This window comes from Cantharellus anzutake, assembly GCF_015039405.1.
Source record: "Cantharellus anzutake strain C23 chromosome Unknown EI90scaffold_46, whole genome shotgun sequence".
In the NCBI taxonomy this organism is placed as follows: Eukaryota; Fungi; Basidiomycota; class Agaricomycetes; order Cantharellales; family Hydnaceae; genus Cantharellus; species Cantharellus anzutake.
In genome coordinates, this window is record NW_024066996.1 from 270,030 (window position 1) to 286,241 (window position 16,212).

Below are 16,212 nucleotides of genomic sequence, written 5' to 3' on the forward strand. Positions count from 1 at the left end.
AATTGTCGCTGAGGGTCCTATCGAGAAGGTCAACGTTGCTTCTTACCTTTTATTCCGCACTCTCAGCTATTGATTGGTTGGGCCCCGATTCTTGCTGTAAATTAAATCTGCACCTAAAATCTGCCTTTCTTTGGACACCATTGCACTGTCAGGGAACGCGCACCATCATTCGTGCTCAATAGACAGATGATAGAACTTGGGTGCGACGCCAGACCGCTTGTCACCCACCCATACTTGATATATTTTCGCACACTTGCATCCAATTCTAACATTAGCGGGTGAGATCCCGACAATGCAATAGCAAATCCAGTGATAATGATGTCATGCGTGTGCGCAAATACCTCACATTGGGAAGTGTAATGCGGTCCAAATTGATGAATGCAGTCGCAGCCATGTTGTGCGATACGAGAAATGGGCATAAAGCCGACAGACGCGAAGGGCGAGATTTCCCTCCTTGATGCCAAAGGCATTGTGGTGGAAAAAGTAGGATGAGGCAGACCGGATGAGGGACCATGGAATCGGAGCTATCTCTTCTAAGCCCAAATATTTCGTCGCTGTCGGACCGTTGACACGAATCATTATTCAAGGTAATCTATGGAAAATAGCAGTTGACAAGGATCGATATCCAGATCGAGCTGTCTCTGTTCAATGCAGCTCCCGCCGACAGTGATGCTGAGAGATCGCTATGCCCCTAGAATCTTCGAGTACTAAAGGGACATACCGAATAAATATGCTTTCCACCAAATGGCTGTTATCTAGTCTCGGATGATGACAATGTGCGACTGGCGGGAGGCATTGACGCATCAAACCAGCTGTCTTACATGCAACAAGCGTTAGGAAAATCCGAGGAATGTGCTGCTAGGAAAAAAGTAAAATAGTCTGTATATATATTTGCCGATCACCACCAGATTCTGACGGCGTCCAAAACGGAGTGGGTGAAATTAGACTTGGTTTTTAGCAGTCTGCTCCTCGGGGCTCCTCGGACCCCGACCGTGTGAATGAAGGGTTCGATCGGCGCTCTCCTCGGCGTCAGCTTGACGATGGTGCCTTCATCGGAGACGGTATACACAGACTCAGACATTTGTGGTTACAGCACTTGACTCGGCTGTGTCGTGGGTTTGACAAAGACCGCATATAGAAATCTATTGCTATGCCGCCGCAAGGAGTATGTGCCCCTTACATAAACCACTTAGGGCTCTTCGACGCTGCCAAGGACGAGCCAGGCACATTATCAAATTCTTCGGTACCTGATTAGGTATGGGACATAGGTCTATTCTCAAGACGTCCGATGGGCCTGCGAAGTGCGGGAACCCTCACGCAGTAATAAGGGGACTCGGAAGGGATGGAGGCTGTCTCCCTTCGTTTTGGTCCCAGATTACGCACATTACGCGTCGGCATCAGCCGACAAACCAAGTGGCTGGAATGGGAATCCTGGGATCCTGGCAAGGAAATGCTGCTTGTGCAGCCAGACCCTTCAGGTTTCAGGATATGTGATACTCTCGAACGACGTTTGCACAACCTGTCCCTCATTCTTGCCTACTACCTTGTCGTCTCTTTTCTTGCTATGCCCTCCACGTCTAATGGAACCGAAAATACCGCCTAATTTCAGCGAACCTCAAGTTGCTAAGGGTAACCCACCCTTGCGGTCAGGAATACGGGAACAACTACAGGCATTGATCAGCAACAAGAAACGACAACTTACCCTCGTGGGGACTCTCGGGCAACGGCTCCTTAGCCAAGAGATTGAGCTCGAGGAACGTATACAGCGAATGGTCGAGGCAGAAATTGGGGTGCCACAGTCCGGCGATTCTAAAGACATTGCGCCCACTGGAGATGAGCTGGAAAGCTTGGGAAGGACATTGAAAACATGGGAGGTGGAGAACCAAGAGACCTGGGTTAACGCCCTTGCCCTTGATACATTAGTAGGTGTAAGCATTGGAGACTTGTAGATCATTCACATTATTTCTATGGGTGGTTTATGGCGAAAAGCCGGATGTTGACCCACCCATTGCACCATCATTCCCTTCCGGCTCCTCATCAGGTGGGGATATGTCTTCTCACCCTGAAGTAACCCGAGCGGCCACCCAATCGACATGGCGTACCAAAAATGCGAGCCTGCGGAAGGCAAAAGACGTCAGTGAGATAGATTGGTATTCAGACGATGTGAGTACGCTACTCCATTCCTATTCACAGCGGGATTATTGAAATAGAATCACAATCAAGACCGGAGATCCATCGACGGGCGAAAACCGCCGCATACGTGCGCTGGTGGGCGAACGTGACAGGGCCTTACAGGAGCTGAGGGAGCAAAGAGATGATCTGGAGCGTAGCGTGGAGAGCCTCCGGGCATCGTTCAGAAAACATCAAGCAAATGCTGGTTAGTTGAAGGTTGATGCAGTTGCAGATCTGGCTTAACCTGCAGACCCACAGAGAAAAATAGTGAGGAGATTTGGAATCTGGAGTGCGCACTTCAAGAACTACGGGAGAAACTGAACAAAGCGAACTCATCCACACAGAGAGCGGAAGCGGAGAATAAGCGCACGCTAAAACAGCTTGTCTCTGCCCAAGAAACCATAAATTCACAGAGGGACGAGACAGAACAGCTGCAAAGCTTTTTGGATAATATGAAATCCAAGCATGAGGTTGATATTGCTCAGATGAGAAAAGCTGTCGCTAGTCATCAAAGGGAGAAGAGTGACTTGGAAACGGCTCTGGATGTCTTGAAATCTGAGCTGGCCAAGAAGTCCGTCTCTTTGCCAAATCGCTTTGGGTCTACGAACGGGGAAGCTGGGCTGCAAGAGCCCTTGGACGTCAAATCCAAGCGAGAGATTGATATCACCCAGCCCATCCCCGCGCTGTTGAACGAGTACGACAAGGCTTCACAGGGAACAAAGGAGGAAAAAGGTGATCTGGGTCTCGGCTTTGAGAGCGTCCACAATGCTGGTCAGTCAAGGCTTGTTATAGTTGCAGGTCCGGCCTCAATTACAACTCCTAGAAAATTTGAGGTTGGAGCAGGGACTTCAAGAAATACGAGAAAAACCGAATAACGCGAACGCACCAACCCACAGAGCACAAGCTGAGAACAAGCACGCACTGAAGCAGCTTAGCACTTTCCGGGAGAGTATCGATGCGCAAAAGGGGGGTATAGAACGGCTACAAGGCTCCTTGGACGATATCAAAAGGAAACATGAAAGTGATGTCGCTCAGATGAGAGAAATTGTCGCCAGCCTTGAGAGGGAGAAGAATGATTTGCAAACCGCCCTGGATAATTTGAAATCTGATTCAGCACAGAAGTCCAGACCTAGGCGAACTTGCTTTGGGTCTCCGGTGACGCGCAGAGATGCCGCGGGGACAAGGGGTAACGAAGAAATTTTCACACGCGGTGACTCCCCACGTTGGAGGTACGCTGCGAGCAATTTGCGCTCCTCAGCTGATGACGTAGCTCACAAAATCTTAGGTGGGCGTGGTGTTGTCTCGGGTGTTGAGGACAGCGACTTCCATAGAGTGGGGGAGGACTGTAAACGCAATTGGGTGAAGGATTGGGGAGAATCCACGAGTGTGTTGTGAAATCGCAAGAAGCAACTGCAAGCCAAGCATTCTGGTGCCTGTTCGCGTCTAGGATTGGACACAATAGTGCCAACAGCACAGACTAGGTCAGACTGCAGCCGTAATTATCAACAAACACATATCACTTCTTGCTTCCAAGTCTTGGTGCAGCCCCCTATACTTTGTAGATTTATACACAATGCAACTATCGCCGATTCCTATATGAATGCTAATGGGTTTTGTTTTCAGATGCTTCGAACCCAATCATGAATGAAGGCTTATCGGCGTCGTGTCGCCCAAGAGTGATTTCCGTGCGGTGTGTGACATCCTATCATTTTGGAACGCTAGGATCGAGGGTGCGAAGACTTGCTCTGTTCGTTTTTTTCTGACTGGTCGGGGTTCCCCGGGATAAATTGCGGAATAAAAGTAGAAGACAACAAATTGATCTGAGAATAATAAAACCCATCCGAGTAAATTCGGTGTCGAAGGCTCGACGCAATTGAAATCATGCATGTTTGTAGAGGGTTGGCAAAGGGACAGGTTCCGACGCACGATGTGGTGGCCGAAACGGGATGGATCCCTCCGAGTCGCTGGTTCCCACAAGTGGAAGCGTGAAGCCATTGAACAAAACCACCACGCCCTCCAGCCACCAGTGGCCCTATGCATTCCCGCATTCTTCCTTCATCCCTGTTACCATGGGACTAACAATTGGGTGTCAGATTTTTAGCAATATTTGTTGTTGTGTCTCCATTCCCACTAATTCAAACACGAGTTGGAACACTAAGCGCCCCCTTTGGGATCGAGAGGTCGGGCTTCCACGAAACAAAGAATGCATCGCTCCATCAACAATATCTCGTATCGCTTGTACAGACGACACCACCCATGGTTAAGGAGATCAGATATTACTTTGCCACAAACTGGAAGTCGCTTTTGAAGAACTTCCATAGTGTTTCCTTGACATATATCCAGGTCTATTTCTGATGGAGATGGTTCCGACTACGGGATTATTGGTGTAGACTGAACAATAGCACAACCTTGGTCCTATGTTTTGTCGCGCACATCAATATGCACTCTTGTTGCTTGAGTTCCAATGTGGTGAGTAGATCTTGAAATTCGTCCCATTTACAAGATGCGAAACAAAGACAGCCGAGCAAGAGTTTGCGTGCATGCGACTGCTCCATGGAGTTACTCTCAGCAGGCGACACAGTTACCTAGACACCGATATCGATAGGTCATCGCACATGAGACGCGAGCACGGGGTATGACCTATGGGAAAGAGGGGCATGGGACAAGCGTCCATGCCGCCATGTAGATATGTATAACACGTCACCACGGAGGCGTAAAACGGGGGGAAAGCGCCTGATGGAAATCGAAAGCCGTGAGACCCACAATGCACGAAGTAAACGATAATGCTCCACCCTGACGAAATTCTCCCCATCTCCGGCCCAACACAGGAAATATGCTACCGTCAGCGGAGACAAGTGAATTGATACTCACAAAGGAAACGAGCGAACGTGGCAACTTCAAACACTATCAGCATATGCATTAATCAGTATCCCTCGCGTCTGGCGTCTGATATGCATTCTTTTCGATCTACTTTTCAGCCCCCGTGTCTAACCCCCATTCGGTTGGTCTTATTTAAAGATAATATCTTCTATCATACCGGAATCGACAATCATAAATCTATCAATACATCCAGACAAGTCGATGGGCAAGATAGGCAGCTGGGAGCACTGTGCACATTTGTCGTCAAAAATCCTCTGGTCGCACGAATGCTCCATGAACAATTCGTCCAAGATGAGTGGAAGTATAGGGTATCCCTAAGGTGTTTCATGTTATTGTGAAGAACAATTCTTTGAGATTGGGCAGGAAACTCACCCTTCCTCCTGAGACTCGTGAGCCTGTGGATAAAGGGCAGAGGGCTGTTATCAAATGGACAGACCAAGCGCATCTCTGTACGATTTTTGGGAAGGATAAAACCATCGCTCTGTGTTTCGACCTCATTGCTCCCATCATGGCTAGTGTTAACTCCCAAAAAATTGCAAAGTTCAAGATATGTTTCGAAGTCCTTGAGGTATAACTGGCCGGAGAATACACCCAGCTGTGAGATCGTGAGCCTCTCGGGATGCATCCGCATCGTTGGTAAAGATGGGATCGTGTAAAATTCGAGATCATCAAAGGACTTCATCGGCTGACTCGTTCTTGGAGAGTAAACGCGTAACGTAGTGTTGTGGCTGCGGCGAATTTCGGGGATCAATTTATTTACTTCGAAAGGGCTGCAGACCACGAGCGTCGAGTTGCGGGTACTGGATGGTATCCAATTGACAGGTCGAAGGAATTCGATGTTTTCCTGGACGTTCGTACCTTGAATGGTGGAAGTGAAGTCTCTAGTTGCAAAAAGATCGTTAGACCATTTAGCGCCCTGTTGGAAGGACCGAGGAAGGATTGAGACCGAGGAGAAGAGTGGAATGAAAGCAGGGGATGTATCTGGCGATATTTGGCCACTCCGCACGAACGAAACGACATCAGGATGGAGGATATGAGAGGCAGGGAGCAAAGCTGGTGGTCTCTCAATTTGCCGCTCCCGTTCAAGTTCGTGTGTTACCTCACGTTCTTGCTCTTCTTCCATCCTCACCACCTCATTGTCCGTAGGAGACAAGAAAACGCGGCTCCTCTGCTCAATCTCTCGACAGTCGGCTCCGGGGTGGTGGGGTGGCTCCCGCTCCAATTGCTCGGAAGAGGGTGATGCCTCATACATTTCCTCCAAGGACTTCGACTCGGGTTGCAACCAATATCTTTCTAGTTTGGAGGCTTCGCTGGCTCCAGATGACCAAAACTCCTCCCACGCGCATCGCCTATCGATGTAATGAATGCCCTGCTCTCTCCAATGGCAGCTATGACGCTGTAGACTTGCACATGTCTCACTAATGGACCAAGAAAGAACATCGTATGCAGTGATTCGTTCTCCATCTTCCTTTGCAGACACCTTGCGGATGGCGCGATCCACATCGGGGGGCGCGAGGAATATGACAGATTGCCCCTGTCCCAGCCTGCGCATTCGCATACATCCTGAATACATGCGCCTCTGCCTCGGCTGATGCAATTGAATCTCAATGAGAAGCTCACCTTGAACCAGTCTATCCTTTGTTACTTTCCGGCCTAATGTAACTGCTGCGCGATAATCAATGGGCAATTTCAAGTCGGTCCCTCTTGTATGGGAATCATCGAGGTACACAAGGCATCGATCAAGTCGACGTCTGTATGAGGATGAAGTGAACGGCTCTGTTTCCCCGTCGCGCTTAATAACATGGATCTCATCATCTTCGGAGAAGAAGATCGCAGCATCTACATCCCCCTCAGGTATTTGCGAGAGCCATATCGATGCTAAGCCCTTGTTGGAGTACTCCAACATTTGGGCGCCCACATCCAACAGAACTCGGATTTGGGGGGTCTCCTTGATAACGAGGTCCAGAAACTTGCTACTGGCTGCAGTTCGGTAATTATTCTCGGGCTGGAGCATCAAATTTAACACCTTGGCATTTGTGCTTAATTGCGCAGGAATATCGGCCTGTCTGATAGAAGTGGGAAGAAGATAGCGGTTGTCATTCGTACCACTGAAACCCGTTGTTACATGCTGTCTTCGTTCAGCGATATCCCAGCCAGATGTGGAAAGTTTTTGCGGGAATGCCTTGGCTTCCCTTGGAAAAACGACCCGAGAGAGGAAGAAGTTGATTGTCTCTTGGTTCCTCGTGAAAGCTGGATATAGATGGTTGATCCTTTGTCTGTGGTCATTGGGATTAAAACTGCTATAGTCACTGAGGGACTTCGGCACAAAGCAATTCTCTTTTATCCACTTGCTATATTCCACCACAGGATCCTCTAGTTGACTGAGCAATTCGAAGCATGTGTCTAGTTGATCACAGGATAGTCCACCATAATAATAGCTAAGACATGTCAAGGAGATGCAGACGTCTGGGTGACTGAACTCTGCCCTCAAAGCGGGCACGTCTTTTGCGCGATACGGAACCGCGAGAAGGGACCGTGTGAGGTCGAGCCCATAGTCTACTCTCCACCTACGTTCACCAAGGACGTATATAAGTATTCCTTGGGCGAAAAGGCCTCTTAGCAGGAGTAGAGTGTTCCATAGGCGGCTGTCACCGCGGCAGTGATTTCGCAATTCATCAAGTTCTCCAGGATTCCGTTCTGTGATGAAAGCCACTGCTTCTTGTCGCACTCTCCCATGGAATAGCCTGAACGAAGGCAAGTCTGGAGAGTTCCCCGACATTATCCCATGTACAAGAGAACTCATGAGCTGCACGCCAGCCTCGCTTTTGAGGATGCGAAGACGAGGGAAGCATCCGCCTCTTTGTTGTTCAAGCTCGAAGCCTCCTTGAGGAAGGAATTCCTCAATGAATTGGGTGTGGCTGCGCAAGATGGAAAACACATGTTGCACAACAGTCCATCGGTCAGGATGATGGTCTAGAGGCTGCTGAGCTCCGACAGTGTAGACGAGTTGGTATTTGACCGCTAGAATCTCATCGCTCTCGTCCAAAATGTCCCTAACGTTCGAATCTAGCCATTGTTGCAGTTTCAGCATCGCATTTGGCGTCTTCTCGTCCATGACAGCCGAGAGTTGTCGGTATATACCCATGAGTTTGAATGACAGGACGTGTTCAGGCTGCATGACCAGTATTCCGCCCGCCTGCATGCACTCGTGGTAGATCCTTTGAAATAAGGACAAGTGGTTCTCATCCACCGAAATCGTGCGGGAGAAGGGCATGTAATATACACGTCGATTGGCCAGGCCACTCAAACGTCGGACAAGTAACTGAAACATTTGGTTTGCTAAGGGTTTGAGCACAATGATTCTGACCAGTTTTTGTCCGTCCGCCAAAGATGCGGCAATCAGTGGAACAATAACGGACGATTTTCCCTCCCCCATATTGAGTTGAAGGATAGTGTTGTCCTGTGGGCAGGGAGACATCATGTTACGCGCAACATCAACTTGAAGTGAGCGGATAAGGAAGTTCGAGTCAATCTAAGACGCTCACAAAGTCAATGCCGTCATCTACAGTGAAGGAAAAAAATGCCACACTCACCTGAACAAGCAGCCAGTCCAGTCTGTCCGAAGTGTCATGTAAGTCAGTATAATTCTGACATTCCCTTAGGAAATCATCGGTGTTGTGTCTTGATCTCATCAATCTCTCCGACTGCTGCAAAAGCAGTATGGACTGGGCAAGGCAGACAAGAGTATTTTCCCAATCAGGGGAAAGGCTAACTTTTGAGCGCGATGAGAATGATAAGTGGTGCAGCAAAGAACGTATACTGGTCTTCGGCCACAGTCCTGCTACATGCATGACTTCCTCTGGGGCCTCGAACTGAGGATCTGGATTGATTACCCGTTCGATTTGCTCTAAGATATGGGAGAGATATGTGCGATACGTCTGGTGACTGTGATCAAGGACTTCTCGAAGGATTTCCACCCACTCGGCGCTGGTTTCAGCGTCATGTTGCAACGCTTCCCTACTCACCTCGAGATCGTTCCCATACTCTCGAAACAGGGGACTTTCAGCTGAGCGGAGATTCGAGATGAGAATCCTGAGACTATCATGTACCGAAAATGGTTTGGCTGCCGACAATTTCATTGCTCTAGGAGGGGAGGGTGTGGGCGCCAGAATTGGAGACTCCCGAAGAAAAACATCGCGGTATGATACAAAGGATGTGCGCACTTCTCCCAGCGGTGGGGAGGCTCAAAAAGAGTAAGTAGGCAGCACCAGAGTGTCCGAAGTCCAGTGCCTGTCCAAGACCGTCTGAACTGCCTGGATGTGATCATGCAGTTCCGAATTCCTGAACCATAGTTCGAACAATTCGGTCACTCTGACCATGGCAAGTGACGGACTAATTAGCCATTCGCCGTCACCCCGCACACGTGGTATTGTTGGCGTATCTGTGGGTCCACCGATCTCCCACTGACTAACCAGATCTGCAACGAAGGACCAAACTTGAGATGATACTTGGGCATCGTATTTCTTTCGTCGTTCGATTCGAACAACATCGCGAACTAAAGGATTGGTGGTTTCCTGAAAGGGAAGGACACACTTCGCGACCGCAGCATGGAGAAGTCCTGGATCTGGTGTCCAACCCTCACTGAATTTGTATCGTTGCCACGGCGGCGGATCTATGACACGGAATTCAGGGTAGCGCGCAAACGCAAGAAAGGCAGGGATTAGATCTTTGCATGGGTGACGAGAGTATTCGATCGCCGAGAGGCTAAAAACCAATTTAAACCGGACTATTTCCCACCCAGCTGATCGACAAGCATTGTATAAGGGAACCCAAGTGTCTGGCATGTTGAAGGAGAGCCATTCCTTGTTGTATCCTAGACGGACACCCGACACGTCATTGGTGGAATACCCCCTGATCTCCTCCCTCCACGATTGAATCTGAGATAACAAATTTTTTGTTGTCTTGAGGTGAAAAGGACCACGATATACCAAGCTAGAGACATTCGAGGCATCACGAACACGAGCAAAGTCGAGCCCACCGACGTCATCCCGAGATTCATACACTGAATCTTCACCTGATACGTCCGACGATATGCCAGGACCATGCCAGGCCGCATTGCGGTACCCGGCACGGGATAGCAGATGAAGCTCTCTCATATGGCGTCTGTCTTTCGAGTTCCCAATCGGCACGTCCTGATGGAAAACATGCATTTGATTCCCCCATTCAAGTATAGATTGTACCTCGCTCCAGAAAGCATCATGCTGGACAATCGGATTAAGTTTTCCATCCCAAATGGCCTGTTGCATCACCCGCAAGTGGGAAGGATACCAATCCCTTGATGGCGTTAATGTCGACAACTGATGTAGAAGACCACGCTCTTGGCCATTGAGGCTTTGAAACGATTTACAACGCGCTGAGCGAAGGATTCGAAGGGCCTCCTCAGTTCCAGACAATGACGTGAGGGGATCAGGTAGACAATAACTGGTAATAGCATGAAGGTACGACTGAAACAATGCGCTGGATAAACTTCCATTTCCAACCAAACGGCCAAGTAGGGTATCTACGTCATAGTCATAATACTCGACTCGACGTGACCCCGAGTGTTTAATGGTAACAGCAACATGGTCATCATCTCGTGTGATGGATATATCTCCCATCGGGATGATGACACGCCTGGAGTAACTAAGCTCCACGCTGTTCGCGAGATCCTCACTCTGGCGCAGAACAAGTTGGCTCTGAAGACCTAGCATTGTGCCTGTAGATTGGTTCTCATCAACTTCGAAGCCGGGGAAGTTGAGCGAACAGAGCCTTCCACCTTTCAGGGCGAAAGAAAGCTGGAACCGGGGAAGATCGACCAGAAGTTCGTGTGTTGGCGAGCTTGTGATGAGAACATTGTTCGGAGCTTCAAGTGAACGAAGGATGACACAAATCATTTCTGCCGTGTGACTTTGACAGTCAATGAGTGTAATAGAAGGTTGTCTAACCAGAACCCATGTGGAGTGCCGAGTAAGACGTAGATGCCAATTTACTCGAGATGACGTCCAAGGTGCTTCCTTCGATCGCAGCTCAACCTGGCGAGTGGATGGCTCCAACCAATGAAAGTGATCGTCGATCAGTGTAGACGGAAGATCATTTCTGAAGATTTCACGTGGTAGCAACTCCCAGACCCGACCATCCTTCCCATCAAGCATGCGGGATCTGCTTCGCAGAACGAGTTTTCCATCCCGCCATGCAAAGTGAATTATCTGTTTGACAGTAACCATCAGTGGAGGGTAATTTCGTGAATTCCTTATTTTTAACCAACCTGGTGGCCGTCTTCTTCCTCTTGAGTTCCGGTTGCGGAACCACGGGATAAACTGACTTTGGTCGCATAATCCATGTCCTCCATGTTCGATGGTACGACGGCAAGGTTTTTCTGTAAAATTGGAACGTAAATCTACGGGTCCTGTTATTATAGTGGAAAAATGCTGCCGTACTGCGCCAAAAAGTTCTATATACGTCGAGTGTCCCACAATTTCAGGTGGCAATCGACCGAGTGGTTTCCCGTCAATCAGTAAAGAACCACTCAATATATTGAGATGAACCTCCTGTCGGCGTTGACCGGCTATGGTGGTGGTGGTGGTCAACCAGCGATCATTAGGTTCTGGTAGCCTTGTCCAGCGACATGTCAAGTCGAATCCGTTCCAAATGTTCGCCACCGCGCTATTAATGCCTTTCATGGGTTCCCAGGCCTGGATACGGGCAATGAGGAAGCCTTCCATATTGCAAGACAAGCACTGATCTTGGAGAAGCAATCGGTGCAAATGAGGGTCTGCATTCGCGGAAGTCACCTGCGGAGAATGGATGTTGACGATGATAGCACATTCAATGAAAGTGGCCACATCCTTCGAACTCTGAAGGAGTGAAGGGACATGGCACGAATCAACGTCAAACGTGCTTCTGCAGGTTGCAGCTATTCGACATATTGCTGCTTGATACTTGTTCCGTTCCAAATCATCTTGAGCCTCTGACTCAAGTGTCATGAGATCCCGCAACCAGCCCAACGTGGTCTTTCGGATCTTCCGCAGTGTACTATACGTTTTGGAAATGATCGATGTTCCTGTGGAGGCTGAAGCCAGCAGCCGAGAGGCAAGTGTGGTGATAGACAGTGCTGTGACGCTGTGGAGCCAGTTTCCTTCGATGTCCGTCCCCAGCTGATCAAGGACGCCTAGCAACACGTCACCGAATGAGGGATTTCGCAACTCCTCATGAAATTCCCAGAGACCACCATTAGAAAGACATCCTATTTGGCAAGCAGCCTGTGATATCAGGTCATAAACCTCTTCACGATGAAGACTGAGATTCCCTGAGGCAATCTCTCGAACAATATTATACCACTGCAAGCGGGCTCCAGCGCGCAACGACCCAAACGCTATGAATTCATGCAAGTTGAGCGAAGGTGGACATCTATGCTGGCTTGCAAGAACCTCGTTTGAAGTGTGAGAAGTTCGTTGTGCAAAGTGCTCCAAGGAAGCATAGGGTGACCGTTGCGATATCGGTATGGACGTTTTATGACGGAGACCACAGTCCCAAGATGGGGGATGCACCCACGTGTTATGGTGTTCATCATATACTCGATATGATAGCGCATTCCGAAGACAGACATCTTCTTCGCTTGCCGGGATTTTCACACGGTTGTAATGAGAGGTCAGAAAGGACTTCTCTTGAGATGCCAACGAGATCCGACGCCGAGAATCAGAAACAAGATATCCAGAGAGATGATTGAGATTAGCATAGTGTTCCAGCGTCATAGACGGGTGAGCTTCCACCGACGAGAGAGGAGGTGTGCAAATGTCACGGAGGAGCCAGTAAGTAGTTGTTCTCCAAGTCTTGAAAACCCGAGGGCCTGCGAGTTCGAACACGACCATTTTGGCTCGTATCTCATCCTCTGGGAGTGGCCATTCGTGAATATCTATCTTGAGTGCTCTGGCCTGCCGTTCATATTTGCATTTTTGGCAATAACGGTCATGCACTACATAGCCACGACGCGTGATGAAGTCGCTGTGATCAAGAGAGTCTGCAGACCAAGATCAGCCTCATGGTTATACATATAGATATGTTCAAAATCGTACCAGCCAGTTCCATTTTTTCCTCGTATTCGAGATTCAACAAGCTCAGCTCGCGGAGCTTTTCATCCCGCTTCGCAGTCGCTTGCGCCTCTATACGGCACCTTACTTCCTGAAGCGACGGAGATGAGTCGAAAAATTTAACTGCAAAGATATCCTCATCGATTGATTCCGAGAAGATCGATCGAGGGTCGCCGCTAGCTTCGCGATAGCGCTTGTGGAGATACGCCTGGAACATTGAAATCCGCTCCAACGATTTGGATTTCCTAAGCAGAAGAGCCTCATATAGAGTCGGAGGAACTTCAGGAGAATAATCCTTCAAAAGAGGACAGCTTGCCACGGCCAACATATCAAGTGCCCTCCAAAGCTCGAAAAGAGTGAGCAGCATGATGGACTGTTGCTCGGGAACCCCGGCGTACAGCCTTGCCGCGTTTTCGGCATATGTCGTCATGCAATTGGAAAGTGTGTCGCAGGCGTTTTCGCTGATGGAGTACATCTGAGAACGCACCCACAGATCGATATGATCTTGTACAGAACGCTCAAAATCCCATAGCGCGATAGATCCATTTGCTTTTACCGCTGGCGGAAGATCCTGGGGGATGAATTCGAAGAGAAAACCAGGCAGTCGTCGATGATGATCCGGGATGAACGCAGTGTTGCGAGTGGTACCAGTGGTTACTGCCGGGACGAGCGCAGCGATGATATGAGCCATGGAATTTTTCAGGGTGAGTTCAGTATCCCCAATCACGTCCAACTCATCTGGCGCCCATATTGGTGTTCTCATCTGCGCGTCTTGAACGGCTTTCCATCGATCTTGGAGCAGCCATTCTGTATCAAGAACAACTTCGTGCACATATGTAACAAGAGCTGAATCTACCCAGGACCGGATTTTAAAGAGCCGACGGCTAAGTTTGGCACGCATGCAATGAAGAATGTCACCTGGTAGACGGTTCTTGACAGAGAGATGCAAAATATCAGCTAGAAGGAGCACCATAAAGCGCTTGTATTCGTTGGTGCTCAAAGTTTCTCGATGAATTGTAGTTTGCAAGGCGACACGAACAACGAGCCAGAGAGGACTACGTCTCCATGGGAGTGAAGTTTTATCCCATAAGACATCATCCGACGTCCTCTTCCGGATGCGGGAGACGTCCGCAGGCTGTCCTAGACCACAAAGTATCCCGGTCAACAATTCGGTAATATACCGAGGATGGGTCGTGTCGCGCTCTTCAATGACATTGCTTCTCGCCTTCCTAGTCATTATTTGAGCGTCTTCCAGTGATTCAGCGTCCATCTGAGTCAGGAACGCAGCCAATTCCTTGAGAAAAGCCGGGTCGCAGGCGATATCATTACGAACAGTGATAGCAGGGCCAGGAAAGGATCGCAAAAGCTTTCTTGTACAGCCCATCACGTCTTGATTCCTTGGAGAGACTTCGAAACTCTCGAATGTTGTTTCTTTCCCGCCACAACGGATGATCACACCGGCGTTTTGTGCACGAATAAGGATGGCAATAGTTTCTGTATTCATGTAAGTATGTGGTGGCTGCCATTCCAACTTGAAGTTAAAGTGGACTCCTTACCTCCGGGACTCATTCTTTCGATACATTCGCTAATTCCGACCTCTTGGCACTCATTAATTCGTCGCAAGATATCCACCATCCCCAACAAAGAGCCCCACATTACTTGATGCTCAGCTATAGCAAACTGCCGCCTATGAAGCTCTATGGACTTGCGAACAGTCAACAGAAGAAAGTCCGTGTGCTTTGAGCTGTCATCGGTCTCCTGGGGTAGTTTAGGAGGCATGAAGACGTGGTTGATGACGAAGCATAGAAGGTCGCGCATTGTGTGCTTGTAGATAGTGAAAAGGAGAGGTTTAATCGTGAGTTATCGGGCACGTGCAGTCTGGCCTCCAAGTGACTAATCGACAAGCCAACTAGAACTCTAAATCGATGTTTCCCGCTGACTATGATGCTTGACCCATGTGTTGATGGGGTGTGAGGGAGAAAACCTAGAAAACCCGACCACAAAAGGAAATATGTACTGAAATTCGTCACATGGCGTTCGCCACGCAGTGACACTGATAAAATGTTTATTTAGCCTAGCTCGATGCAGGCAAAAAGCAGGCCGCTCATAGACGCAACAACGACCCAATGGTGATAATATCCAAGCTCATTCGCAGAACTGAATGGATTTGCCCACGAATTGAATGCTGCCTTTTGCGGTGGCTATTTTCACCCATGCGGCCATGCCCAAGAACTGGCGACATGAGCTATAACTATGGGAGAACATGCATACTGAACCCTTGGTGAAGGTATGATCTGAGCTGGGACTGCAGCGACAAACCCAGGCCCGCATACATAGTCTTTGCATCGCTATAAAGAAAACAGGAGCCTGCACTCACTAGGTGATTTAAATATGAACTGGTTCAGAGGTGCTAATAGACTGAAGCACAAGTTTGCTGCGAATTGCAATTGTGCAGGTGCCTCGGACGGCGAGCTCCGATTAGCAATTTCGGTGCGCGTGGTGCCAAGCCACGCGGTTCCTGCAAGTTTGTTGATGGGGTCCCTTTCCGGACTCTGAATGGGTATAATGATGATGACGTGATGATGACGTTTTCTATGAACCGAACACGTACTCGGAGTAACTTGGCTTACCTGTATTTTTATGGGCGGCATCTCTGGCGGGTCAGTTTCGTGGTTCAGGAACTGATAGTCTATCTAGTATCGACCTAACCATCAGACCTGTGTCATGTCAACAGCAGCTGCGATGGTCGCGGAGACAACCCCCTGATTGACCGGCATAACAACGATCTCACTTGGGCTCTCAACCTTTCACTTCGTAACATCCAATGCGTCGTCATCACTCTATCGATTGTGAATCCGACAGTGGTCTAGACTTTTTATTCGAGACCTCTCTAGCACTTGTGCACCAAGGAGGAAGGAGGATTAGGATATCGCGGAGTTGTTTAAGAGGATGTGAGTTCCGCCTTCCTTTTACACATTTCTCTCTCTCTCTTTTTTTTTCGTTCGTGATCGGAGCCACTTGCTAATCCACATAC

General features: G+C 48.9%; 5 protein-coding genes across 5 annotated transcripts; 3 read left to right on the top strand and 2 right to left on the bottom strand.

Moving 5' to 3' along the window:
* The first annotated feature begins 1,248 nt into the window (after positions 1–1,248).
* Positions 1,249–2,312, top strand: EI90DRAFT_3070377 (uncharacterized protein). Its single transcript, XM_039061229.1, has one exon. It carries the CDS (start codon positions 1,581–1,583, stop codon positions 1,947–1,949), a length of 369 nt encoding a protein of 122 aa, XP_038912825.1. The 5' UTR covers positions 1,249–1,580; the 3' UTR covers positions 1,950–2,312.
* EI90DRAFT_2892698 (uncharacterized protein) lies at positions 2,245–2,651 on the top strand (the record flags this gene model as incomplete). Its single annotated transcript, XM_039053998.1, has 2 exons — positions 2,245–2,377; positions 2,431–2,651. Coding segments are annotated over 2 exons (354 nt in total), but the record flags the coding sequence as incomplete, so codon positions are not given.
* Positions 2,652–2,656: 5 nt separating this feature from the next.
* On the top strand, positions 2,657–3,291 carry EI90DRAFT_3070385 (uncharacterized protein; the record flags this gene model as incomplete). The annotated part of the gene is made up of 1 exon (XM_039061230.1): positions 2,657–3,291. A coding segment is annotated over one exon (391 nt), but the record flags the coding sequence as incomplete, so codon positions are not given.
* A 1,917-nt stretch (positions 3,292–5,208) lies between these two features.
* EI90DRAFT_3156603 (uncharacterized protein) lies at positions 5,209–15,195 on the bottom strand. The gene is made up of 8 exons (XM_039066065.1): positions 14,735–15,195; positions 13,164–14,672; positions 11,529–13,108; positions 11,357–11,467; positions 9,521–11,297; positions 8,646–9,295; positions 5,425–8,584; positions 5,209–5,366 (listed from the first exon to the last, which is right to left on the bottom strand). The coding sequence occupies exons 1-8, from the start codon at positions 14,994–14,996 to the stop codon at positions 5,296–5,298; spliced, it is 9,120 nt and encodes a 3,039-aa protein (XP_038912828.1). The 5' UTR covers positions 14,997–15,195; the 3' UTR covers positions 5,209–5,295.
* A 71-nt stretch (positions 15,196–15,266) lies between these two features.
* EI90DRAFT_3291386 (uncharacterized protein) lies at positions 15,267–15,955 on the bottom strand (the record flags this gene model as incomplete). The annotated part of the gene is made up of 5 exons (XM_039067274.1): positions 15,267–15,429; positions 15,450–15,516; positions 15,556–15,730; positions 15,809–15,871; positions 15,896–15,955. The coding sequence occupies 5 exons, from the start codon at positions 15,953–15,955 to the stop codon at positions 15,324–15,326; spliced, it is 471 nt and encodes a 156-aa protein (XP_038912829.1). The 3' UTR covers positions 15,267–15,323.
* Positions 15,956–16,212: the final 257 nt, after the last annotated feature.